At 40.7% G+C, this 27,769-nt stretch overlaps 1 protein-coding gene across 1 annotated transcript in view; it reads right to left on the reverse strand.

The window, feature by feature from the left end:
• Window positions 1-27,769, reverse strand: part of KNSTRN (kinetochore localized astrin (SPAG5) binding protein) — a 107,948-nt gene that overhangs the window by 5,418 nt on the left and 74,761 nt on the right. The window contains exon 6 of the mRNA XM_053697897.1: window positions 3,751-3,865. Within this exon, the coding sequence (XP_053553872.1) occupies window positions 3,751-3,865 (115 nt within the window). The remainder of the gene's footprint in view (window positions 1-3,750; window positions 3,866-27,769) is intronic.

Below are 27,769 nucleotides of genomic sequence, written 5' to 3' on the forward strand. Positions count from 1 at the left end.
CTCCTGATTCCATAGTCCCTGAGCCTTCAGAGAATTCCAGACAGCGCCCCAACCTAGTAGGCTGGCGTCTGTTGTTACAATTGTCCAGTCTGGCCTGCTGAATGGCATCCCCCTGGACAGGTGTGGCCGATGAAGCCACCATAGAAGAGAATTTCTGGTCTCTTGATTCAGATTCAGAGTAGGGGACAAATCTGAGTAATCCCCATTCCACTGACTTAGCATGCATAATTGCAGCGGTCTGAGGTGTAGACGTGCAAAAGGTACTATGTCCATTGCCGCTACCATTAAGCCGATCACCTCCATGCATTGAGCTACTGACGGGTGTTGAATGGAATGAAGGACGCGGCATGCATTTTGAAGCTTTGTTAACCTGTCTTCTGTCAGGTAAATCTTCATTTCTACAGAATCTATAAGAGTCCCCAAGAATGGAACTCTTGTGAGAGGAAAAAGAGAACTCTTCTTTTCGTTCACCTTCCATCCATGCGACCTTAGAAATGCCAGAACTAACTCTGTATGAGACTTGGCAGTTTGAAAGCTTGAAGCTTGTATTAGAATGTCGTCTAGGTACGGAGCTACCGAAATCCCTCGCGGTCTTAGTACCGCTAGAAGGGCACCCAGAACCTTTGTGAAGATTCTTGGAGCCGTAGCCAGTCCGAATGGAAGAGCTACAAACTGGTAGTGCCTGTCTAAGAAGGCAAACCTTAGGTACCGGTGATGATCTTTGTGGATCGGTATGTGAAGGTAAGCATCCTTTAAATCCACTGTGGTCATGTACTGACCCTCTTGGATCATGGGTAAGATTGTCCGAATAGTTTCCATTTTGAACGATGGAACTCTTAGGAATTTGTTTAGAATCTTTAAATCTAAGATTGGCCTGAAAGTTCCCTCTTTTTTGGGAACCACAAACAGGTTTGAGTAGAACCCTTGTCCTTGTTCCGACCGTGGAACCGGATGGATCACTCCCATTAATAACAGATCTTGTACGCAGCGTAGAAACGCTTCTTTCTTTATCTGGTTTGTTGACAACCTTGACAGATGAAATCTCCCTCTTGGGGGAGATAATTTGAAGTCTAGAAGGTATCCCTGAGATATGATCTCTAGAGCCCAGGGATCCTGAACATCTCTTGCCCAGGCCTGGGCAAAGAGAGAGAGTCTGCCCCCCACTAGATCCGGTCCCGGATCGGGGGGTCTCGGTTCATGCTGTCTTTGGGGCAGCAGCAGGTTTCCTGGCCTGCTTGCTCTTGTTCCAGGACTGGTTAGGCTTCCAGCCTTGCCTGTAACGAGCAACAGCTCCTTCCTGTTTTGGTGCAGTGGAGGTTGATGCTGCTCCCGTTTTGAAATTCCGAAAGGGACGAAAATTAGACTGTCTAGCCTTAGCTTTGGCTTTGTCTTGAGGTAGGGCGTGGCCCTTACCACCTGTAATGTCAGCGATAATTTCTTTCAAACCGGGCCCAAATAAAGACTGCCCCTTGAAAGGTATATTAAGTAATTTGGACTTAGAAGTCACATCAGCTGACCAGGATTTTAGCCACAGCGCCCTACGTGCCTGTATGGCGAATCCTGAGTTCTTAGCCGTGAGTTTAGTTAAATGTACTACGGCCTCCGAAATGAAAGAATTAGCTAGTTTAAGGACTCTAAGCCTGTCCGTAATGTCGTCTAGCGTAGATGAACTAAGGTTCTCTTCCAGCGACTCAATCCAAAATGCTGCCGCAGCCGTAATCGGCGCGATACATGCAAGGGGTTGTAATATAAAACCTTGTTGAACAAACATTTTCTTAAGGTAACCCTCTAACTTTTTATCCATCGGATCTGAAAAAGCACAGCTATCCTCCACCGGGATAGTGGTACGCTTAGCTAAAGTAGAAACTGCTCCCTCCACCTTGGGGACCGTCTGCCATAAGTCCCTAGTGGTGGCGTCTATTGGGAACATCTTTCTAAATATTGGAGGGGGTGAGAACGGCACACCGGGTCTATCCCACTCCTTAGTAACAATTTCAGTTAGTCTCTTAGGTATAGGAAAAACGTCAGTACTCGCCGGTACCGCAAAGTATTTATCCAACCTACACAGTTTCTCTGGTATTGCAACGGTGTTACAATCGTTAAGAGCTGCTAAGACCTCCCCTAGTAATACACGGAGGTTCTCCAATTTAAATTTAAAATTTGAAATATCTGAGTCCAATTTGTTTGGATCAGAACCGTCACCCACAGAATGAAGCTCTCCGTCCTCATGCTCTGCGAGCTGTGACGCAGTATCAGACATGGCCCTAGCATTGTCAGCGCACTCTGTTCTCACCCCAGAGTGATCACGCTTGCCTCTTAGTTCTGGTAATTTAGACAAAACTTCAGTCATAACAGTAGCCATATCTTGTAATGTTATCTGTAATGGCCGCCCAGATGTACTAGGCGCCATAATATCACGCACCTCCCGGGCGGGAGATGCAGGTACTGCCGCGTGAGGCGAGTTAGTCGGCATAACTCTCCCCTCGCTGTTTGGTGAAATTTGTTCACATTGTACAGATTGACTTTTATTTAAAGTAGCATCAATACAGTTAGTACATAAATTTCTATTGGGCTCCACCTTGGCATTGGAACAAATGACACAGATATCTTCCTCTGAGTCAGACATGTTTAACACACTAGCAAAAAACTTACAACTTGGTTATAATCTTTTTTAGCAAAAAAATACTGTGCCTCAAAGAGGTACTAAACGATTAAATAACAGTTGAAATAATGAACTGAAAAACAGTTATAGCATCAAACTTTAAAACAACACAACTCTTAGCAAAGGTTTGTTCCCATTAGTAAAATAACAATAATTAAATTTGACATAAAAAGTACAAAGCAACGTTTTTATGCACAGTCACTATAAGAATTCTCACAGCTCTGCTGAGAGAAGTTACCTCCCTTCAAAGAAGTTTGAAGACCCCTGAGATCTGTCAGAGATGAACCGGATCATGCAGGAAAAATAAAAGTGACTGATTGGAATTTTTTGATGCGTAGTAAAGAGCGCCAAAAACGGCCCCTCCCTCTCCCACACAGCAGTGAAGAGAAACGAAACTGTCACAATTACAAGCAAAAAACTGCCAAGTGGAAAATAATGCCCAAATATCTATTCACACAGTACCTCAGCAATGTAAACGATTTTACATTCCAGCAAAAAACGTTTAACATGATAAATAGTTATTAAAAGTATTAGTGACCTTTAGCAGAGTAGTTCCGGTGAAATACCATCCCCAGAATACTGAAGTGTATACATACATGTCATTTTAACGGTATGGCAGGATTTTCTCATCAATTCCATTCAGAAAATAAAAACTGCTACATACCTCAATGCAGATTCATCTGCCCGCTGTCCCCTGATCTGAAGCCTTTACCTCCCTCAGATGGCCGAGAACAGCAATATGATCTTAACTACTCCGGTTAAAATCATAGTAAAAAACTCTGGCAGATTCTTCCTCAAACTCTGCCAGAGAAGTAATAACACGCTCCGGTGCTATTGTAAAATAACAAACTTTTGATTGAAGTCATAAAAACTAAGTATAATCACCATAGTCCTCTCACACATCCTATCTAGTCGTTGGGTGCAAGAGAATGACTGGGACTGACGTAGAGGGGAGGAGCTATATGCAGCTCTGCTGGGTGAATCCTCTTGCATTTCCTGTTGGGGAGGAGTTATATCCCAGAAGTAATGATGACCCGTGGACTGATCACACATAACAGAAGAAAATTGTCCTATGTTCATTTAATTACCTGGGTCTATGTTTCTGCTCTCCAGAATAATTAGATTTTTCTCTAAACGCCTGTTTAGCTCTTTGATCTCTTCTTTCTGCTCATCTTCATGTTCAGTCATTTGTTTAATAGTTTCCTGACAAAAAAAAAATGTAAACATATTCAGCCCATTGACAATGAATATGGAGATCTAAAAATTAGAAGCAGTTATCAGGTTTAAAAAGTACAATCTAGGAGCAGTCAGAATGTGCGGACTATATGCACACGTTGTACAGTTTGTTATGCTAAGGGATAGATTTATCAAAGCTGAGGCATACAGGGGCACGTATACGCGCCCCTGTACGCCTCAGCTCACCTGTGGTGGGGCGAAATTATCTGCAGGTAATCAACATTGCACACGAGCGCAATTTTGCGCTCGCGTGCAATCCTGCCCCCTGCCCACGCACAGCCAATCACGCGCGGGCAGGAGCTGTCAATCTCCTCGGTCGGACTCGACCACGGAGAATGAATTTCGCCACCTTAGAGGTGGCGAAAAGGTTAAGGAAGCGGCGGTCTGGTGACTGCTGCTTGATAAATTACGGCGAGCAAGTTCTTGTGAGAACTTGCAGCCGTAGGACTTTGGTAAATCGAGCCCTAAGTGTTCAGTAAAGAACACATTTTCTTGCAATACACTAACACCATGTCTGGATTTGTCAATTCTAAAATCACAAAAAAACTAAGAAAATAAACAAACATAATTTATGCTTACCTGTTAAATGTATTTCTTTCATGGTGGTGAGAGACCGCGATTCATTATTCCTGTGAATTACTTTTAACTGCCAGTACGAGGAGACAAAAATTCCCAAATCCAAAGAGCTCTATAAAACCCCTCCCACCTCACTGGTAAATCAGTCTGACCTATAGTCATGCAAAATTGGAGCAGGGAAAAAGGATGTGCACAAAAAAGAAGAAGAAAGAAACCCTAAGAATAAATAGGGTAATATGCAATTAAAATGACCAACAAGCAAAAGTAAAAGTATCCTGTGACAGCTGCCTGAAGGATTTCCTACCAAAGGCTGCCTCGGAAGAAGCAAAAAACAGATCAGAATTATAGAATTTAGTTAAAGTGTGCAAAAAACTACAAAGAAGCTACCTTGCAAAATTGGTCAGATGCCTCATTCTAAAAAGCCCAAGATGTGGAAACTGATCTGAGAGAATGGGTAGTAATAGGTCTAGATGGAGGCTGTCCTATCACCAAGTAAGCCTTATTGATTAAAAGTTTCAACCAAGAAGCCAAAGAAAAAACAGAAGCTTTCTTCTAGAACCAGTAAAGTGAACAAAAACTAGAATTTTGTCTGAAATCCTTATAATACTTCAAAGCTCTTACAACATCCAAGTTATGAAGAAGCCTATCTGAAGAATTCTAAGATTAAGACATATAAAAGAGATACAAAAAAAAAGAGAAAGATCAACTATCTTCTATTGCAACAAAACTGAAAGAGCAGAAATCTGACCTTTCAAATAGATAAACTCTTATATAAATAATTCTACAAAACCAAATGAATTCTAAAATGCCAGGGAAAAAACAAACAAAAACAATCTATACACCAGAAAATAAAAGGCCTTGCAGACCTTATGATAAATCTTACTAGTCCCAGTCCTGTATCAAAGTCTCAACAACAGAACAAGAGAAATCTTGTTCATTAAATTAAAAGCGAAATTGTACAGTTGAAGACACATATGAAGCTAAAGCAGGCAGCTTAACAACTCAATAAAATAGAGCGTACCCAAGAAAAATAATAAATAAAGCGAGATCACAGGTAGAACAAATAAGGAGTATTGATCTATTGAAAGCTAACCTAATGGATGTATAGAAAAGAGATAATGTGAGTTCCATCACACAATATAGTGCCCAATATAACCAGATCTGCAGTATAATAAACACACATTTTCCCTTATTGGTGGCAGAAGAAGGGTTGGTAGACACCGTTAGCAAGGGTAGCAAATTTGCCTACAAGAAAGGATTATCTATTGGTAATCAAGTAGCATCCACTCACCTAAAAAGACAAGACACTCCTAGAAATACATGGCTTACACAACAAGGAGTGTTTAGATGTAGTAATTCTACTTGAAAGGCTTGTGAACATCTTTCAGTGGGTGATGGCTTTAAGTGCTCTGTTATAGGAATAGACGGACGTGTAGGGCGACATGTGGTGTATTTATGGACTTGCTCACTTTGTAACATACAGTATTGTAGGGCTCACATCTAGAGAAAACCGGGTTCGTATAAGAGAACATCTAAATAATATAAAGGAAGGTTTGCTAACCATACCATTGGTACAACATTTTAATACTAAACACCAAAAATGAGGAGATAGTTTAAAATGGACTATTATAGAACAAGTGAGGACGCACCCAAGAGGTGGAGATAGGAATCTCCTGTTAGCTAAAAGGGAGGCCTTCTGGATTTGTAAATTAGCTACGAGGGTCCCAGGAGGACTTAACTCTGAATTTGATCTCATTCATTTTTGGTATTGACACAATTTATCTTTGATTGAACTCCTGTAGAATTGTAACTAATAGTAAGACGATGTTTGGATAGATCTGTTTCCAATGAAGAGGTATCCATGAACACATTTCTGGTACTTTTTTGATAATGTTCAATGTTTTAGTGCAGTAGGCAGAACTAAATAGGTTTCTCGTATTTGTTTGCACATGTATAAACTAAGCATGTATATGTGTGGGAAAAATAAATCAAGAACATCAAAACAAAGCAACCAGTTCTAAATGTATAGGTAGAAAGATTACCCCTCCCACCCCAATGATGACGATACCTTGTTTTTTACCAATTAATGTAGGTTTGGTATTTTAAAAACATGCAGGTATTGAAGTGAAAACACAGCTATGAGTACGGCCCCAGCCGAAATGTGTCAGATGTTTCACGGCTACGTTTGGGGGTTGTGTTATCTGCAATGATGTCCGTTTTGTACAATTTATCCATGTTTTAAGTTAACAATAAAGGTGAAGTTGTATGCATATGCTGGTGCTCCTTGAACTGTTCTAATGTTTTGAAGTCCCCACCCCGTCTGTCTGAAAAAAGAAATGACGCCTATAACATTAACTGGCAAACTTGCTTCCCAAGGAAACCAAACCCTTTGTAACCTCAAAGGCCACCAGATGGCCCCCTCCAAACCTGAAAGACTTGCATCGGAAGGAATCACAGTACAAATAGGACAAGCAAAAGAAGTCCCCTGCATAATAAGCTGATTATTTAGCGACCCAGACAGGGATTAATTTGCCCTGTAATGTACATACATCTTTTAAATACATCAAACTATGATCTCTGCACCATTGCTGTAGCATACAAAACTTCAAATTAGTAGATTTTTTTTCCTGACAAATTTCATTTGAGTCTATTTCCACTCCCTTTGTATCATGTGACAGCTATCAGCCAATCACAAAAGCATATACGTATATTCTGTCAATTTTTGCACATGCTCAGTAGGAGTTGGTGACTCAAAAAAGTGTAAATATAAAAAGACTGTGCACATTTTGTTAATGGTAGTAAATTGTAAAGTTGTTTAAAATTGCCTGCTTTAACTGAATCCTGAAAGTTTGATTTTGACTTGAGTTTCCCTTTAAAATGCATTAAAACATGTAGCATATATATGCTGAAGGTAATACCTCAGACTAAACACATTTAACACTGATAGGAAAGTGTTCAGAGGGTTCAGCTTCTAAAGTAGGTTTAGGGAGAGAAACAAAAGGCTACATAACAGCAGAAAACTACAAAAGTAGTAATGTGCATATAAAATAAAACAGTCATATCCCCAAACAGAGCTTTTGAAAAAAGGGAAAATACTTACCCCCCCCCCAAAAAAAAGCAGCTCTTTAAAAATCTTACTAGGCCAAAAGCTTGCTAATCCGACATACAGAATTACACACTATGATACAGATGCATTACATTCAACCTACAGATATAGCGCACTTAAGAAAAGGAGGGAGAACATGCGTTATCCGGTATCAAAGAAAAAAAATTGTTTCAAAAAAGGATGTGTGCTCTCTCGAGACGCCTACATGCGCTATCCTGACGTGCGCAGACTTGAAAGCTGGAACGTGAAAAACATAATTTATGCTTACCTGATAAATTTATTTCTCTTGTAGTGTATCCAGTCCACGGATCATCCATTACTTATGGAATATATTCTCCTTCCCAACAGGAAGCTGCAAGAGTCCACCCACAGCAAAGCTGCTATATAGCTCCTCCCCTAACTGCCATATTCAGTCATTCGACCGAAAACATGCAGAGAAAGGAAAAACCATAGGGTGCAGTGGTGACTGTAGTTCAAATGAAAAAATTACCTGCCTTAAAGTGACAGGGCGGGCCGTGGACTGGATACACTACAAGAGAAATAAATTTATCAGGTAAGCATAAATTATGTTTTCTCTTGTTAAGTGTATCCAGTCCACGGATCATCCATTACTTATGGAATACCAATACCAAAGCTAAAGTACACGGATGATGGGAGGGACAAGGCAGGTACTTAAACGGAAGTTACCCACTGCCTGTAAAAAACCCTTTCTCCCAAAAATAGCCTCCGAAGAAGCAAGGTATCAAATTTGTTAAATTTGAAAAGTATGAAGCGCAGACCAAGACTCCGTCTTGTAAATCTGTTCAACAGAAGCCACATTTAAAAAAGGCCCAAGTGAAAACCACAGCTCTAGTAGAATGAGCTGTAATCCCTTCAGGAGGCTGCTGTCCAGCAGTCTCATAAGCTAAATGAATTATGCTTTTTAACCAAAAAGACAGAGAGGCTGCTGAAGTCTTTTGACCTCTCCTCTGTCCAGAATAGACAACAAACAAGGTGAACGTTTGATGAAAACTGTAGTAGCTTGTAAGTAAAACTTTAAAGCACAAACCACGTCCAATATTGTGTAATAGACGTTCCTTCTTTGAGGAAGGATTAGGATACAAGCATGGAACAACTATCTCTTGAGTGATGTACTTGTTAGATACCACCTTAGGAAAAAACCCAGGTTGGTACGCAGGACTACCTTATCCGTACGAAGGACCAGATAAGGAGAATCACATTGTAACACAGATAACTTGGAGACTCTACGAGTCGAGGAATTAGCTACCCAAAAGGAACTTTCCAAGATAAAGATTGATATCTATGGAACAAAAAAGGTTCAAACGGAACTTCTTGAAGAACCTTAAGAATCAGGTTTAAGCTCCATGGCGGAGCAACAGTTTTAAACACAGGCTTGGATCTAACCAAAGCCTGACCAAATGCCTGAACGTCTAGAATACCTGCCAGACGCTTGTGCAAAAAAATAGACAGAGTAAAAATCTGTCCCCTTTTAAGGAATTAGCTGACAACCCTTTTCTCAAAAACATCTTGGAGAAAAGATAATATCCTGGGAATCCAGACTTTACTCCATGAGTAACCCTTGGATTCATAACAATCAGATATTTACACCATATCTATGTTCAATTTTCCTAGAGACAGGCTTTCATGTCTGTATTAAGGTATCAATGACTGACTCGGAGAAGCCATGCTTTGATAACATCAAGCGTTCAGTCTCCAGGCAGTCCATCTCAGATTGATTCTATTTAGATGGTTGAAAGGACCCTGAGGTAGAGGGACCTGTCTCTGAAGCAGAGACCGTGATGGAAAGGATGACATGTCCACCAGATCTGCATACCAGGTCCTGCGTGGCTACGCAGGCGCTGTCAAAAACACCAAAGCCCTCTCCTGCTTGGTCTTGACCTCCGGAGGAAATCCCACTCCCCCGGAAGAAAAGTCTGATGACTTAGAAAATCCACCTCCCAGTTCTCAACACCTGGGATATGGATAGCTGATAGACAAGAGTGAGTCTCTGTCCAGTGAATTGTTGTAAGACTTCTAACATCGCTAGGGAACTTCTGTTCCCCCTTGATGGCTGATGTAAGCCACAGTCGTGTATATTGTCCGACTGAGTATGATGTACCTCAGAGTTGCTAACTGAGGCCAAGTCTGAAGAGCATGGAATATCACTCCCAGTTCCAGAATATTTATTAGAAGGAGGGTCTCCTCCTAAGTCCACTATCCCTGAGCCTTCAGGGAGTTCCAGACTGCATCCCAACCTAAAAGGCTGGCATCTATTGTAACAATTGTCCCATCTGACCTGCGGAAGGTCATACCCTTGGACAGATGGACCCGACATAGTCACCAGAGAAGAGAATCTCTGGTCTCTTGGTCCAGGTTTAACAGGGGGACAAATCTGTGTAATCCCCGTTCCTCTGACTGAGCATGCATAGTTGCAGCGGTCTGAAATGTAGACGTGCAAACGGTACTATGTCCCTTGCCGCTACCATTAAGCCGATTTCATTCATGTACTGAGCCACCGAAGGGCGCGGATGGGATGAAAAAAACACGGCAGAAATTTAGAAACTTTGACAACCTGGACTCCGTCAGGTAAATTTTCATTTCTACAGAATTTATCAGAGTCCCTAAGAGGGAAACCCTTGAGATTGGGGATAGAGAACTCTTTCCTTGTTCACTTTCCACCCATGTGATCTCAGAAATGCCAGTACTACGTCCGTATGAGACTGGGCAATTTGGATGTTTGATGCCTGTATCAGGATGTCGTCTAAATAAGGGGCCACTTCTATGCCCCGCGGTCTAAGGACCGCCAAAGCGACCCCAGAACCTCCATAAAGATTCTTGGGGCTGTAGATATCCCAAAGGAAAGAGCTACAAACTGGTAATGCCTGTCTAGAAAGGCAAACCTGAAAAACGATGGTGATCTTTATGCATCACAATGTGAGGATAAGCATCCTTCAAATCCATTGTAGTCCTCTATTGACTCTCCTGGATCATAGTTAAGATGGTACGAATAGTTTCCATCTTAAATGACGGAATTCTGAGGAATTTGTTTAAGATCTTTAGATCCAAAATAGGTCTGAAGGTTCCCTCTCCTTGGGAACCACAAACAGATTTGAGTAAAAACTCTGTCCCTGTTCCTCTCTTGGAACTGGATGGATCTCGTACACAATGTAAGAATGCCTCCTTCTTTATCTGGTTTGCAGATAATTGTGAAAGGCGAAATCTCCCCTTTTTTTGGGGGGGAATTTTTGAAATCCAGAAGATATCTCTGGGATATAAATTCCAATGCCTAGGGATCCTGGGCATCTCTTGCCCACGCCTGGGCAAAGAATGAAAGTCTGTCCCCTATAGGATCCGTTACCGGATAGGGGTCCGTTCCTTCATGCTGCCTTAGAGGCAGCAGCAGGCTCCTTGGCCTGCTTATCTTTGTTCCAGGTCCGATTGTCTCCAGACCGCCTTGGACTGAGCAAAAATTCCCTCTTGTTTTGCCTTAGAGGAAGAGGATGCCACACCTGCCCTGAAGTTTTTAAAAGGTACGAAAATTAGACTTTTTTTTTTTTTTTTTTTGCCCTTGATTTAGACCTATCCTGAGGAAGGGCATGACCTTTTCCTCCAGTGATATAAGCAATAATCACCTTGAAGGGAAGTTAAGTAGCTTATTTATTAAAGTCACGACAGCTGACCATGATATAAGCCATAGCGCTCTGCGCGCCAGTATAGTAAAAAACAGAATTCTTAGCCGTTAGTCTAGTCAAATGAACAAGGCATCAGAAAACAAAGGAATTGGCTAGCATAAGCTTGTCAAATATATTCATCCAATGGAGTCGCTTAACTGTAAAGCCTCATCAAGAGACTCAACCCAGAACGCCGCAGCAGCAGTGACAGAAGCAATGTATGCAAGGGGCTGCAGGATTGAATAAACATTTTTTATCCATTGGATCTAAAAAGCACAACTGTCCTCGTCAGAGGTAGTGGTACGCTTAGCTAGAGTAGAAACTCTTCTCTCCACCTTAGGAACTGTCTGCCAGAAGTCCCGTGTGGTGGAAACTATTAGAAAACATTCTTCTAAAAAATAGGAGGGGAAGAGAACGGCACACCTGGTCTATCCCATTCCTTATTAAAAAAAATTTTTAGTAAACCTCTTTAGGTATTGGAAAAACATCAGTACACACCGGCACTGCATATTATTTATCCAGTCTACACAATTTCTCTGGCCCTGCGATTGTACACATTCATTCAGAGCAGCCAAAGCCTCCCTGAGCAACAAGTGGAGGTTCTCAAGCATAAATTTTAAATGTAGAAATATCAGAATCAGGTTAAATCATCTTCCCTGAGTCAAAAAAAAAAAAAAAATCACCCACAGACTAAGCATATTGTGAGGTAGTATCATACATGGTTCTTAAAGCGTCTGTATGCTCTGTATCTACCCCCAGAGCTAACTGCTTTCCTTTAATTTCAGGTAGTCTGACTAATACTGCTGCCAGAATATTATTCACCACCTTTGCCATGTCTTGTAAAATAAACGCTATGGGCGCCCTTGATGTACTTGGCGCCATTTGAGCGTGAGTCCCTGAAGCGGGAGTCAAAGGGTCTGACACGTGGGGAGAGTTAGTCGGCATAACTTTCCCCTCGACAGAATCCCCTGGTAAAGAAACGCTATGGGTGCCCTTGATGTACTTGGCGCCATTTGAGCGTGAGTCCCTAAAGCGGGAGTCAAAAGGTCTGACACGTGGGGAGAGTTAGTCGGCATAACTACCCCCACGACAGAATCCTCTGGTGATAATGTTTTTAAAGACAAAAAATGATCTTTATTGTTTAACATGAAATCAGTACATCTGGTACACATTCTAAGATGGGGTTCCACCATGGCTTTAAAACATAATGAACACAGAGCTTCCTCTATGTCAGACATGTTAGAACAGACTAATAATGAGACTAGTAAGCTTGGAAAACACTTTAAATCAAGTTAACAAGCAAATATATAAAACGTTACTGTGCCTTTAAGAGAAACAAATTTTGCCAAAATTTGAAATAACAGTGAAAAAAGGCAGTTAAACTAACAAAATTTTTACAGTGTATGTAACAAGTTAGCAGAGCATTGCACCCACTTGCAAATGGATGATTAACCCCTTAATACAAAAAACAGATTAACAAAACGAAAAACAGAATTTATGTTTACCTGATAAATTACTTTCTCCAACGGTGTGTCCGGTCCACGGCGTCATCCTTACTTGTGGGATATTCTCTTCCCCAACAGGAAATGGCAAAGAGCCCAGCAAAGCTGGTCACATGATCCCTCCTAGGCTCCGCCTTCCCCAGTCATTCGACCGACGTAAAGGAGGAATATTTGCATAGGAGAAATCATATGATACCGTGGTGACTGTAGTTAAAGAAAATAAATTATCAGACCTGATTAAAAAACCAGGGCGGGCCGTGGACCGGACACACCGTTGGAGAAAGTAATTTATCAGGTAAACATAAATTCTGTTTTCTCCAACATAGGTGTGTCCGGTCCACGGCGTCATCCTTACTTGTGGGAACCAATACCAAAGCTTTAGGACACGGATGAAGGGAGGGAGCAAATCAGGTCACCTAGATGGAAGGCACCACGGCTTGCAAAACCTTTCTCCCAAAAATAGCCTCAGAAGAAGCAAAAGTATCAAATTTGTAAAATTTAGTAAAAGTGTGCAGTGAAGACCAAGTCGCTGCCCTACATATCTGATCAACAGAAGCCTCGTTCTTGAAGGCCCATGTGGAAGCCACGGCCCTAGTGGAATGAGCTGTGATTCTTTCAGGAGGCTGCCGTCCGGCAGTCTCGTAAGCCAATCTGATGATGCTTTTAAGCCAAAAAGAGAGAGAGGTAGAAGTTGCTTTTTGACCTCTCCTTTTACCAGAATAAACAACAAACAAGGAAGATGTTTGTCTAAAATCCTTTGTAGCATCTAAATAGAATTTTAGAGCACGAACTACATCCAAATTGTGCAACAAACGTTCCTTCTTTGAAACTGGATTCGGACACAAAGAAGGCACGACTATCTCCTGGTTAATGTTTTTGTTAGAAACAACTTTCGGAAGAAAACCAGGTTTAGTATGCAAAACCACCTTATCTGCATGGAACACCAGATAAGGAGGAGAACACTGCAGAGCAGATAACTCTGAAACTCTTCTAGCAGAAGAAATTGCAACCAAAAACAAAACTTTCCAAGATAATAACTTAATATCAACAGAATGTAAGGGTTCAAACGGAACCCCCTGAAGAACTGAAAGAACTAAATTGAGACTCCAAGGAGGAGTCAAAGGTTTGTAAACAGGCTTGATTCTAACCAGAGCCTGAACAAAAGCTTGAACATCTGGCACAGCCGCCAGCTTTTTGTGAAGTAACACAGACAAAGCAGAAATCTGTCCCTTCAAAGAACTTGCAGATAATCCTTTCTCCAAACCTTCTTGAAGAAAGGATAGAATCTTAGGAATTTTTATCTTGTCCCAAGGGAATCCTTTAGATTCACACCAACAGATATATTTTTTCCATATTTTATGGTAGATTTTTCTAGTTACAGGCTTTCTGGCCTGAACAAGAGTATCAATGACAGAATCTGAGAACCCTCGCTTTGATAAAATCAAGCGTTCAATCTCCAAGCAGTCAGTTGGAGTGAGACCAGATTCGGATGTTCGAACGGACCTTGAACAAGAAGGTCCCGTCTCAAAGGTAGCTTCCATGGTGGAGCCGATGACATATTCACCAGGTCTGCATACCAAGTCCTGCGTGGCCACGCAGGAGCTATCAAGATCACCGATGCCCTCTCCTGATTGATCCTGGCTACCAGCCTGGGGATGAGAGGAAACGGTGGGAATACATAATCTAGGTTGAAGGTCCAAGGTGCTACTAGTGCATCTACTAGAGTCGCCTTGGGATCCCTGGATCTGGACCCGTAGCAAGGAACCTTGAAGTTCTGACGAGAGGCCATCAGATCCATGTCTGGAATGCCCCACAACTGAGTAATTTGGGCAAAGATTTCCGGATGGAGTTCCCACTCCCCCGGATGAAAAGTCTGACGACTCAGAAAATCCGCTTCCCAATTTTCCACTCCTGGGATGTGGATTGCAGACAAGTGGCAGGAGTGAGTCTCCGCCCATTGAATGATTTTGGTCACTTCTTCCATCGCCAGGGAACTCCTTGTTCCCCCTTGATGGTTGATATACGCAACAGTCGTCATGTTGTCCGATTGAAACCGTATGAATTTGGCCTTTGCTAGCTGAGGCCAAGCCTTGAGAGCATTGAATATCGCTCTCAGTTCCAGAATATTTATCGGGAGAAGAGATTCTTCCCGAGACCAAAGACCCTGAGCTTTCAGGAGTCCCCAGACCGCGCCCCAGCCCACCAGACTGGCGTCGGTCGTGACAATGACCCACTCTGGTCTGCGGAAGCTCATCCCCTGTGACAGGTTGTCCAGGGACAGCCACCAACGGAGTGAATCTCTGGTCCTCTGATCTACTTGTATCGTCGGAGACAAGTCTGTATAATCCCCATTCCACTGACTGAGCATGCACAGTTGTAATGGTCTCAGATGAATCCGCGCAAAAGGAACTATGTCCATTGCCGCGACCATCAAACCTATTACTTCCATGCACTGCGCTATGGAAGGAAGAGGAACAGAATGAAGTACTTGACAAGAGTTTAGAAGTTTTGATTTTCTGGCCTCTGTCAGAAAAATCCTCATTTCTAAGGAGTCTATTATTGTTCCCAAGAAGGGAACTCTTGTTGACGGAGATAGAGAACTTTTTTCTACGTTCACTTTCCACCCGTGAGATCTGAGAAAGGCCAGGACAATGTCCGTATGAGCCTTTGCTTGTGGAAGGGACGACGCTTGAATCAGAATGTCGTCCAAGTAAGGTACTACTGCAATGCCCCTTGGTCGTAGCACCGCTAGAAGGGACCCCAGTACCTTTGTGAAAATTCTTGGAGCAGTGGCTAATCCGAATGGAAGTGCCACAAACTGGTAATGCTTGTCCAGAAAGGCGAACCTTAGGAACCGATGATGTTCCTTGTGGATAGGAATATGTAGATACGCATCCTTTAAATCCACCGTGGTCATGAATTGACCTTCCTGGATGGAAGGAAGAATTGTTCGAATGGTTTCCATTTTGAACGATGGAACCTTGAGAAACTTGTTTAGGATCTTGAGATCTAAGATTGGTCTGAATGTTCCCTCTTTTTTGGGAACTATGAACAGATTGGAGTAGAACCCCATCCCTTGTTCTCCGAATGGAACAGGATGAATCACTCCCATTTTTAACAGGTCTTCTACACAATGTAAGAATGCCTGTCTTTTTATGTGGTCTGAAGACAATTGAGACCTGTGGAACCTCCCCCTTGGGGGAAGCCCCTTGAATTCCAGAAGATAACCTTGGGAGACTATTTCCAGCGCCCAAGGATCCAGAACATCTCTTGCCCAAGCCTGAGCGAAGAGAGAGAGTCTGCCCCCCACCAGATCCGGTCCTGGATCGGGGGCCAACATCTCATGCTGTCTTGGTAGCAGTGGCAGGTTTCTTGGCCTGCTTACCTTTGTTCCAGCCTTGCATTGGCCTCCAGGCTGGCTTGGCTTGAGAAGTATTACCCTCTTGCTTAGAGGATGTAGCACTTGGGGCTGGTCCGTTTCTGCGAAAGGGACGAAAATTTGGTTTATTCTTAGCCTTGAAAGACCTATCCTGAGGAAGGGCGTGGCCCTTGCCCCCAGTGATATCAGAAATAATCTCTTTCAAGTCAGGGCCAAACAGCGTTTTCCCCTTGAAAGGAATGTTAAGCAATTTGTTCTTGGAAGACGCATCCGCTGACCAAGATTTTAGCCAAAGCGCTCTGCGCGCCACAATAGCAAACCCAGAATTTTTCGCCGCTAATCTAGCCAATTGCAAAGTGGCGTCTAAAGTAAAAGAGTTAGCCAATTTGAGAGCATGAATTCTGTCCAAAATCTCCTCATAAGAAGAATCTTTATTGAGCGCCTTTTCTAGTTCATCGAACCAGAAACACGCTGCTGTAGTGACAGGAACAATGCATGAAATTGGTTGTAGAAGGTAACCTTGCTGAACAAACATCTTTTTAAGCAAACCCTCTAATTTTTTATCCATAGGATCTTTGAAAGCACAACTATCTTCTATGGGGATAGTGGTGCGTTTGTTTAGAGTAGAAACCGCCCCCTCGACCTTGGGGACTGTCTGCCATAAGTCCTTTCTGGGGTCGACCATAGGAAACAATTTCTTAAATATAGGGGGAGGGACGAAAGGTATGCCGGGCCTTTCCCATTCTTTGTTTACAATGTCCGCCACCCGCTTGGGTATAGGAAAAGCTTCGGGGGGCCCCGGGACCTCTAGGAACTTGTCCATCTTACATAATTTCTCTGGAATGACCAAATTCTCACAATCATCCAGAGTAGATAACACCTCCTTAAGCAGAGCGCGGAGATGTTCCAATTTAAATTTGAATGTAATCACATCAGATTCAGCTTGTTGAGAAATTTTCCCTGAATCTGAAATTTCTCCCTCAGACAAAACCTCCCTGGCCCCCTCAGACTGGTGTAGGGGCACTTCAGAACCAATATCATCAGCGTCCTCATGCTCTTCAGTATTTTCTAAAACAGAGCAGTCGCGCTTTCGCTGATAAGTGGGCATTTTGGCTAAAATGTTTTTGATAGAATTATCCATTACAGCCGTTAATTGTTGCATAGTAAGGAGTATTGGCGCACTAGATGTACTAGGGGCCTCCTGTGTGGGCAAGACTGGCGTAGACAAAGGAGGGGATGATGCAGTACCATGCTTACTCCCCTCACTTGAGGAATCATCTTGGGCATCATTTTCTCTAAATTTTGTGTCACATAAATCACATCTATTTAAATGAGAAGGAACCTTGGCTTCCCCACATACAGAACACAGTCTATCTGATAGTTCAGACATGTTAAACAGGCATAAACTTGATAACAAAGTACAAAAAACGTTTTAAAATAAAACCGTTACTGTCACTTTAAATTTTAAACTGAACACACTTTATTACTGCAAATGTGAAAAAGTATGAAGGAATTGTTCAAAATTCACCAAAATTTCACCACAGTGTCTTAAAGCCTTAAAAGTATTGCACACCAAATTTGAAAGCTTTAACTCTTAAAATAACGGAACCGGAGCCGTTTTTATATTTAACCCCTATACAGTCCCTGGTATCTGCTTTGCTGAGACCCAACCAAGCCCAAAGGGGAATACGATACCAAATGACGCCTTCAGAAAGCTTTTTCTATGTATCTGAGCTCCTCACACATGCATCTGCATGTCTTGCTTCCCAAAAACAACTGCGCAATAGAGGCGCGAAAATGAGGCTCTGCCTATGATTAGGGAAAGCCCCAAGAGAAAAAGGTGTCCAATACAGTGCCTGCCGGTTATTTCACATAATTCCCAAGAATAAAATAACTCCTCAAAGCTATGAAGTATGAAAAATGCTTATATATCAATCGTTTTAGCCCAGAAAATGTCTACCAGTCTTAAAAGCCCTTGTGAAGCCCTTTATTCTTATGTAATAAAAATGGCTTACCGGATCCCATAGGGAAAATGACAGCTTCCAGCATTACCTAGTCTTGTTAGAAATGTGTCATACCTCAAGCAGCAAAAGTCTGCTCACTGTTTCCCCCAACTGAAGTTAATTCCTCTCAACAGTCCTGTGTGGAAACAGCCATCGATTTTAGTAACGGTTGCTAAAATCATTTTCCTCTTACAAACAGAAATCTTCATCTCTTTTCTGTTTCAGAGTAAATAGTACATACCAGCACTATTTTAAAATAACAAACTCTTGATTGAAGAATAAAAACTACATTTAAACACCAAAAAACTCTAAGCCATCTCCGTGGAGATGTTGCCTGTACAACGGCAAAGAGAATGACTGGGGAAGGCGGAGCCTAGGAGGGATCATGTGACCAGCTTTGCTGGGCTCTTTGCCATTTCCTGTTGGGGAAGAGAATATCCCACAAGTAAGGATGACGCCGTGGACCGGACACACCTATGTTGGAGAAAATATGTTTTAAACAGTCATAACAGCTCCTACTTTTGAAGCCCTTTTGAGCCCTTCAGAGATGTCCTATAGCATGCAGGGGACTGCTGAGGGAAGCTGAATGTCACTGTTTGTAATTTTAACTGCACCAACTGTAACTTTTATACTATAACAGTGGAAAGCCTCAGGAAACTGTTTCTATGCAAAATTTAAGCCAGCCATGTGGAAAAAACTTAGGCCCCAATAAGTTTTATCACCAAACATATGTTAAAAAACGATTAAACATGCCAGCAAACGTTTTAAAACACATTTTTACAAGAGTATGTATCTCTATTAATAAGCCTGATACCAGTCGCTATCGCTGCATTTAAGGCTTTACTTACATTACTTCGGTATCAGCAGTATTTTCTTAGTCAATTCCATTCCTAGAAAAATATTTTACTGCACATACCTTATCTGCAGGAAAACCTGCACGCCATTCCCCCTCTGAAGTACCTCACTCCTCAGAATGTGTGAGAACAGCAAATGGATCTTAGTTACGTCTGCTAAGATCATAGAAAAACGCAGGCAGATTCTTCTTCCAAATACTGCCTGAGATAAACAGCACACTCCGGTGCCATTTAAAAATAACAAACTTTTGATTGAAGAATAAACTAAGTAGAAAGCACCACAGACTCTCACAACCTCCTATCTATGTTGAGGCTTGCAAGAGAATGACTGAATATGGCAGTTAGGGGAGGAGCTATATAGCAGCTTTGCTGTGGGTGGACTCTTGCAGCTTCCTGTTGGGAAGGAGAATATATTCCATAAGTAATGGATGATCCGTGGACTGGATACACTTAACAAGAGAAAAGATGTACACAAACCTATTGAAAAAAAGATGTGAATAAAAAACCCCAATGCACGCTAAAAAATACTTTGAGGGGAATGCTTCCGGGCGGCGGCCATGATGGTCGCTTATTTTAGAGGCTGAAGAGTCTGGCTAATATATCTGCTGCATATCACCTGACTATGGCACCATCTATGATCTGAATTACTATATACTGAAACTGTAACTCCTGCTAAATCTTTTGATCTAGATTGTGACGCCAACTTCTGTCCTGAGGTACCGGAACGGTGAGGTACGCAGTGGCGGCCTAGAAGTGGGCCAGACCTCCACCTAACTCCCCTGGTAATCCGGGTATAGCAGCGCTGTACGCTGTCCCTTCGCCTGCCAAAGCAAGCTTGTAAAGCTATCTTCTGACACCCTTAACTACATACATTGTCGGCAGAACTATGGCATCCTGTTGGCAAGTTCTCGAAGATACAATTTGCAATATTTTAGAAGAGCACTATCAGAGACTGTCTCGCCTAATTGCGTATAGCTTTAGCACACAACCGCAACTTTGTGCAGGTGATGGAGACATTCCACTGCCTATGCTGCCCCTGAAAGAACAATTACCTACGGAGAAGGCTTTAACTTACCCTAAACCCACAGCTCAGCCAGATGCAGACCCAGTGGACTCCAAGAGTGAGAATCCCTTAACGTTCCAAATACCTATCTCTAGAGCGGAGAGAAACAGCAGAAATAAATATAAAGCTGGCCAGAGAGGTACTCCGAGAAGTGTGGGACTACCTTCTGCAGAACAACCCATACCGGCTAATGCATACAGACCTGGAGTCAACCAGACACATAACAAGGCAAAGTACCGCAACATGAAGAGGAGACAATCGGACCTGAGTCTTCCATGTATGAAGGCCGACCAGCCCTCTGAGCAGGCTACTTGGCGATCTACTCAACTCAGTGGACTGGCAGATCAACGAATCGCTCCTTCAGTTAGTGTCTCCCACGCTATATGGGACCTGCTTACCCCCTCAAAGACAGATTATCACAATGAGGTGAGACACGCTATAGCAGGGCTCAACACGACAGGAGTGGGTTTGTGTGCCGATGGACGGATCATCTTTGGCACATTGCTGGTCTGTTTGCTCTCAACATATGGTCACATCGTAATGTTCGTTTTACCTACACTGGATCCAGCAGGTATAGGCTAGGTACTGATTTGCTTCAGTGATTTTAAGATCACTTATAATTATGTGAGACTTCTCCATATGAACGCTACGCTTTTCTTTCAAAGATGTTCTTCTGAGTCTGGCATGCTACCATAATAGAACGCTACCAAGATATGCCGTATGAGACTTTTCTAATACACTGTTGGATAATTTGTTGTTTCATGTATACGTTACTGGTTAGTAAGTGGGATAAAGATAGTAGCCGTTTTAAGTATATACCATTAGCTGGACAGTGCAAAGCTTAACACATACTGATATGAGGGACCTTTATTTTTGTCATGCACCGTTCCCATTGCTCTACTAGCTAGGATAATTTGCCAGATAGCTTACTATGCCAACCACATTTCATATAGCTATATCCTGTTGCTCATACCCTTTTAAATATGGTAGCTACTCCTGCTTTATGGTTTTATATCTAGCCATGTGGGAAGTCTGTACCATCCCAAGTCCCCTTGTTTCTAAATACTAAGCTATACCAACATTTATCTCTATTCAACTACATATAGGTGGGTGCCTAATTTATTAATCATACCTGATTCATTTTTGATTGTAGTGAGACAGGGTTCTAAAGAGTAAGTACTCCAAAATTAAGTTTAAAGTACCTGATTACTTATATCACGTCCACTACCTGCCTTCAGGGTTTTTTTAAAACAATTTCTTAAAGGGACACTGAACCCAATTTTTTTCTTTTGTGATTCAGATAGAGCATGCAATTTTAAACAACTTTCTAATTTACTCCTATTATCAATTTTTCTTCGTTCTCTTGCTTTCTTTATTTGAAAAAGAAGGCATCTAAGCTATTAATTTGGTTCAGAACCATGGAAAGCGCTTGTTTATTGGTAGGTGAATTTACCCACCAATCAGCAAGAACACCACAGTGTGTTCACCAAAAATGGGCCGGCATCTAAACTTACATTCTTGCATTTCAAATAAAGATACCAAGAGAATGAAAAGAATTTGATAATAAGTAAATCAGAAAGTAGCTTAAAATTGCATGCTCTATCTGAATCACGATAGAAAAAAAATGGGGTTCAGTGTCCCTTTAATAGTAGTATGTCTTTTTTTTTTTTTTTTAATAGATGCTTTTATTTTCTCACTCTTAACCCACTGTGCATTACAACACTAGATAATGGTCTGAACTTCTTAATAGGCCACTGCTTTCACACTTCAATTTCTACTTGGTTTCCCAGTTTCGCTCTGTCAGTGGCTGAGGCGGAGTAAAATATGTGTTTAAAACCATATGATACTCGTGGTGTCCTACTACACAGAATGTATAAGATAGAGAAAACCTAATGCAAAATTTCGAACTGACACAGGACCTATCTAATGTAATCCACTGGGAGAATATATACATAGTTCCTTTCTGGTCCTACAAAAGAGCTTCAAAGGGAAAATAATAATACAATTTACCTCCATATGTAACATGCTAAACGCTCCTCACATTCTTAGAGAAATAGCTTAATGATTTACTAGATAATGTTTAGAGGCAAACATATATATCTTCAGTCTCTATGACATAAAACAGATATTAAGGAAACACATTGGTACGTTCTTGTATTTTAATTGCACATTGATTATTGGTTTATCAGTCACAAATTTATTCCACTGTGCTAGCTGATGCTGTACATCTGAGGATATAAAACTCATTACCTCCCAGGTAACGTTAAAGGGATAGTATAGTCAAAAATAAACTTCCATGATTCAGACAGAGCATGCAATTTGAAGCAACTTTCTAATTTACTCCTATTATCAATTTTTCTTTGTTCTTTTGGTATCTTTATTTAAAAAAACTGGAAAGTAAGTCTAGGAGCCGGACCATTTTTGGTTCAGCACCTGGGTAGCGCATGCTGATTGGATGGCTACATTTAGACACTAATCAGCAAGCACTAGTCAGATGCTGAACCAAAAATGGGCTGGCTTCTAAGCTTACATTCCAGCTTTTTAAAATAAAGATATCAAGAGAACGAAGAAAAATTGATAATAGGAGTAAATTAGAAAATTGCTTAAAATTGCATCCTCTATCTGAATCATACAAGTTTAATTTTGACTAGACTATCCCTATAAGTATTGTTTGTATTACTGTGCCCTCTACTGGTGTGTAGCCCCATATATATATTCTAGCTGAAGCATGAAGGATCCTTATAATTTAGCACTGCGGAATCTGTTGGCGCTCTACAAATAACCGATAATATTACATGGGTACTGTACATTGTTTGTTATCTAGTAGTTGTTGGCATCTAATTTAATAGTTTACTTATACCTTTACTCTATACATTTGTACAATTTACCATGCATAGTCCTCATAAAATATTCTCAGTCAATAAGTCTTGGGCTAATGGTTGCTCCTAGATCTCTACATCAAAGCTCCTGTTATATACAAATGTATTTACCTACTTAGCCATATTAATTTTTGGTACAAATCAAAATATATAAAGCTCACAAACCCCTAGGTAATGTCAAGCATTGTTTATATTACCATGTCCCCTACTAGCTTGTGCCCCTATATATATTCTAGCTAAACTATGATGGATCTTTACATATTATATAAGTACATTGTTTAAGCTACTTATAACTAAAACAGAGGTTTGATATGAGACCCAAAAGTGGTCTCCTTTATTTCAGGATAACCTCTATTATTAGTTTTATATTATGATAATACGAGGTCCAAAAGTGGCCTTTCGAGTATATTGGAGAGTTTACATATTGATTGGCAAGCTACCATATTATTGTATACCAGAACTCTTTCCTAATGGTTCTTTTTCTGGATTTTTCTGTATACAATTTATAATGGAATGTATTTGAAATTTTATTTTCTGTGCTCTTTTGCTTGTACGCCATTCTATAAACCTCAATAACAAAAAAATATATACTTTTTTTTTAATGCGGAATATAAAACTTAATAAAAAAATAAAACTGTCACAGTTTTTATACATATGTTGTTAGTATATGGGTAGGTTACAAAATTATTATTATCTTAGCAGTAACCTCCAATAAAATGTTGTATATATTATTTCAGTAGTTGCCAACCAATAAAATGTATATACGTAACAATATATTTATTAGAAACAATATTTATTCCTTAATTATAGATTAGTTACCTTTATAGACACCTTGAATTATATTTATTTAGAAACTAGATTATGAAGCAATTATATGACTATCCTGTTACAATATTCTTTACAAAGCAAACCAAAATATATCTCTAAAATTAACCTTACTTATAATGAATCACATTAAAATCCCCCAATTGATAATACCAGAATAGTCTATAATTAGCCAATAACTCTAATGCTGAACTTATAACTATCAGAGAAATTGTATATTATTAACTCAATAACGAATTTATATGCAATTAATATGACTAGTTCTAAACTATACCAGGCTATGGAACATAGATTTAAAATACAAAGTATCTCTTAAAGTGCCGGCTTCAATTAAACTATAGCTTTAGAATACCTTGATTTAAATATTAAAAATATAGAGCAACTGTATACATTACAACATAACCAGATGAGTGTTCAGTTTTTTCAGATTAATCCAGTTCACCTCATATGAGAGGTATTGCAATTATGGATAAAGAAAGGTTAGCCCAAATTTTGCTTATAGAGACTGTGTTCCAAAGCCAGTGGTTGTTAGTCAAAAATCCAGCAAAGACCTTTTTTCTCCTATGCATCAGGCTTTTATGTAAAGTCATACAGCCCACCTCTATTCTAATCATTGGTGAATACTTGGATACGTACTCGGTGCTGAACATTTCATTGGCTTACTGGGAATGGATGGGTTTTAACAGTCAATTTGTTTGGCTGTTATACCAGTTTCAGTCCATTAGGGGGCAGCAGACAAAGAAAAAATAGTTTCATTACATTCATTGGTACAGAAAATACAGATTCTTATATATATTTTTTATCAAATGTCTATATTTGATATATTCATATCTTCCAGTTCAGTAAACTTATCTGGTCAGTATCTATCTCCTCTGAATGGTTCACTACACTCCTGGAAAAATCAAGATGATGTTATTTGTTTCATACATCTTTAAAATAAGGCTATACAGTGTTTTCAATTGTTATATGCTTTCAGCACTCACAGGGTTAAAGATGTTTCTCTGTTTTCTCCTGCTATTTTCCATTGAGGCGTATGTCTGAGCTTCGTGTATTTGAACTCATTATGGGACAATTTGAGCTACATCCTCTGAGAATCATCTAGCTTCAAAGATCACTTCAAACTTAGCGACTGCTCCTTCAGATAGGAAAACTCATTATACAGGCTTCCTTTGAAGTGGATAATTGAGACATCCTTGGTTTACAAGCGTCTATTTCTTTGTTCTACAAATCTATGTTTCAGAACAAAGGGGGGTTGATATCACCCATTCCAGCGTTTGTTCTTAAGAAGTCCTGTTTAATGAAACTCTGAACAGCAGGAGGTCTGAGTAAACATTTTTTTTCTGTGCAGTGATACCTTACAGTAATAACTTGATACCATTAGCTTCATATATGATATCTATTTCAATATATATATATATATATATATATATATATATATATATATATATATATATATTTGTGCACATAGCTTCCACTGATATGTCACCTTTTACATGACAATATAGAAAAAAAAAACTATCCTATCTGGCTTAATAAAGTGCATATGTATATATATATATATATATATATATATATATATATATATATATATATATAAATAATATAGGGATGCACCGAAATTTTCAGCCAAAAATGGGCCTATCCTATTTCAGCCGAAAGAGAGGCAAACTGGCCGAAAATTGCATGCTATATTTGTGCCACACTTACACTTGCTGGCCGCCGCTAACCGCATCCACCCACACCTAAATTTAGACCGGTGCAGCTAGAGGCTTTCTAGGCCATTAGGTTAGTAAACTACATTTCCCACAATGCCACTCATGCACGAATAGCACAGCCTCCTCCCCCCCCTATCTAGAGCGGTTCTTTCTGAAGAATCTGCAGTGCGTGCACTTCCTGAAAGGCTCTGGTATTTTGTTGATTTAGTGCGGACCTTAGTGTGGAGGAAGAGTTGCTCCGGTTCAGGTTCAGCTCTGTTAGAGACAATGGAGGTTTGATTTTTTTTGATTTACAACAGCCTAAAACGGAGCAACCCCCAACCCCCCCCCCCCCCCCCTCTACCTCCCCGCACTATAAAGCTGTAAATCAAACCTCTGTTGTCTCTAAGGGAGCTGAACTGCTGAACCGGAGCAACTCTTCTTCCACACTAACAGCAGGTTAACCCATTTCCTCCACGCTAAGCAGCAGCAGTTAACCCTGTGGCAACAAAAACAGCAATATTATGTAGTCCTCAATCAAAGTCCAATTGGCAGGATAATACCATATACGTGGAAACCTTTCAGACTTAATTTTAGTCAGCTGACATGGGAACTGAAATTGCAAGATATTACTAATGCTGCTTTTAAGGATCCACTATTTGTTATGTTTTGTTAGAGAGCACAAGTATTTATCAAATGTTAAACTATTAGAGCTGTCATTCACATAAGTGCCTTAAGAGAGCTGTCATTCATATGTGAATGACAACTCTCTGTATAAAGCACTTATGTTACCGTCTTCTTGCTGTATAAGGTTCTTCTGTGAATGACAGCTCTCTGTATAATGCACTGCTGCTTATTACAGCTCTCTCTTTTATATAGGGCACTCATGTGACTGACAGCTCTCTTAATAATGCACTTCTATTACTAATAACATCTCTCTGTATAATGCTCTTCTGTTACTAAAGGCTCTCTGTATAAGGCACATCTATTACTGACACCACTTTGTTGTATAAGGCTCTTCTGTTACTGGCTTCTCTCTATATAAGGCACTTATGTTACTGGCTGCTCTCTGTATAAGGCACTTATGTGAATGGCATCTCTCTGTATAAGGCACTAAGGTGACCTATTAATAGAGAGAGCTGTAATAAGCAGCGTGCATTATACAGAGAGCTGACATTCACAGAAGAGCTTTATACAGAGAGATGTCAGTAACAGAAGAGCCTTATACAGAGAGATGTCAGTAACAGAAGAGCCTTATACAGAGAGATGTCAGAAACAGAAGAGTCTTATACAGAGAGATGTCAGAAACAGAAGAGGTTTATAGAGAGAGCTGTTAGCAACAAGAGCCTTATACAGAGAGATGTCAGTAACAGCAGAGGTTAATACCGAGAGCTGTTAGTAACAATAGCCTTATACAGAGAGATGTTAGTGACAGGAGAGCTTTATACAGAGAGGTGCTAGTAACTGAAGAGCCTTATACAGAGAGATGTTAGTAACAGGAGAGCATTATACAGAGAGGTGCTAGTAACTGAAGACCCTTATACAGAGAGGTATTAGTAACAGGAGAGCATTATACAGAGAGGTGCTAGTAACTGAAGAGTCTTATACAGAGAGATGTCAGTAACAGCAGAGGTTTATATAGAGAGCTGTTAGTAAAAAAAGAGCCTTATACAGAGAGATGTTAGTAACAGGAGAGCTTTATAGAGAGAGGTGCTAGTAACTGAAGAGCCTTATACAGAGAGATAAATAAAAAAAGAGAGAAGCGCTCAACCTGGAAACGAACAATAGCATAATAGCTTGTTCTATGGCTAGTTACCACCCAAGAAGCAGCCTCTTTTTGCTCAACATGTGCCTTTCACAGAGAAAAACTTTCCTGAAGCATATCAGTCTGATCCTGACTTCACAGTACAGTCCAGCCCCGAAATACCAGGCAATCCTTCTCTGAACGAGAGAAACAGCAAAACCCCAGACGTACGTTTCGGCCTATTGTGGGCCTCGTCAGTGAGGTGCAGCCATATCCCTCTAGGCACACTGAGCAATGGGTCCACGTCTGGATTCCCGCATCACACTTAGGGAGACTTCCCAAAATGTCATAATTTGCATAAATAAAAAGAGAGAAGCGCTCAACCTGGAAACGAACAATAGCATAATAGCTTGTTCTATGGCTAGTTAACACCCAAGAAGCAGCCTCTTTTTGCTCAACATGTGCCTTTCACAGAGAAAAAATTTCCTGAAGCATATCAGTCTGATCCTGACTTCACAGTACAGTCCAGCCCCGAAATACCAGGCAATCCTTCTCTGAACGAGAGAAACAGCAAA

Source organism: Bombina bombina, chromosome 1 (assembly GCF_027579735.1).
Source record: "Bombina bombina isolate aBomBom1 chromosome 1, aBomBom1.pri, whole genome shotgun sequence".
In the NCBI taxonomy this organism is placed as follows: domain Eukaryota; kingdom Metazoa; phylum Chordata; class Amphibia; order Anura; family Bombinatoridae; genus Bombina; species Bombina bombina.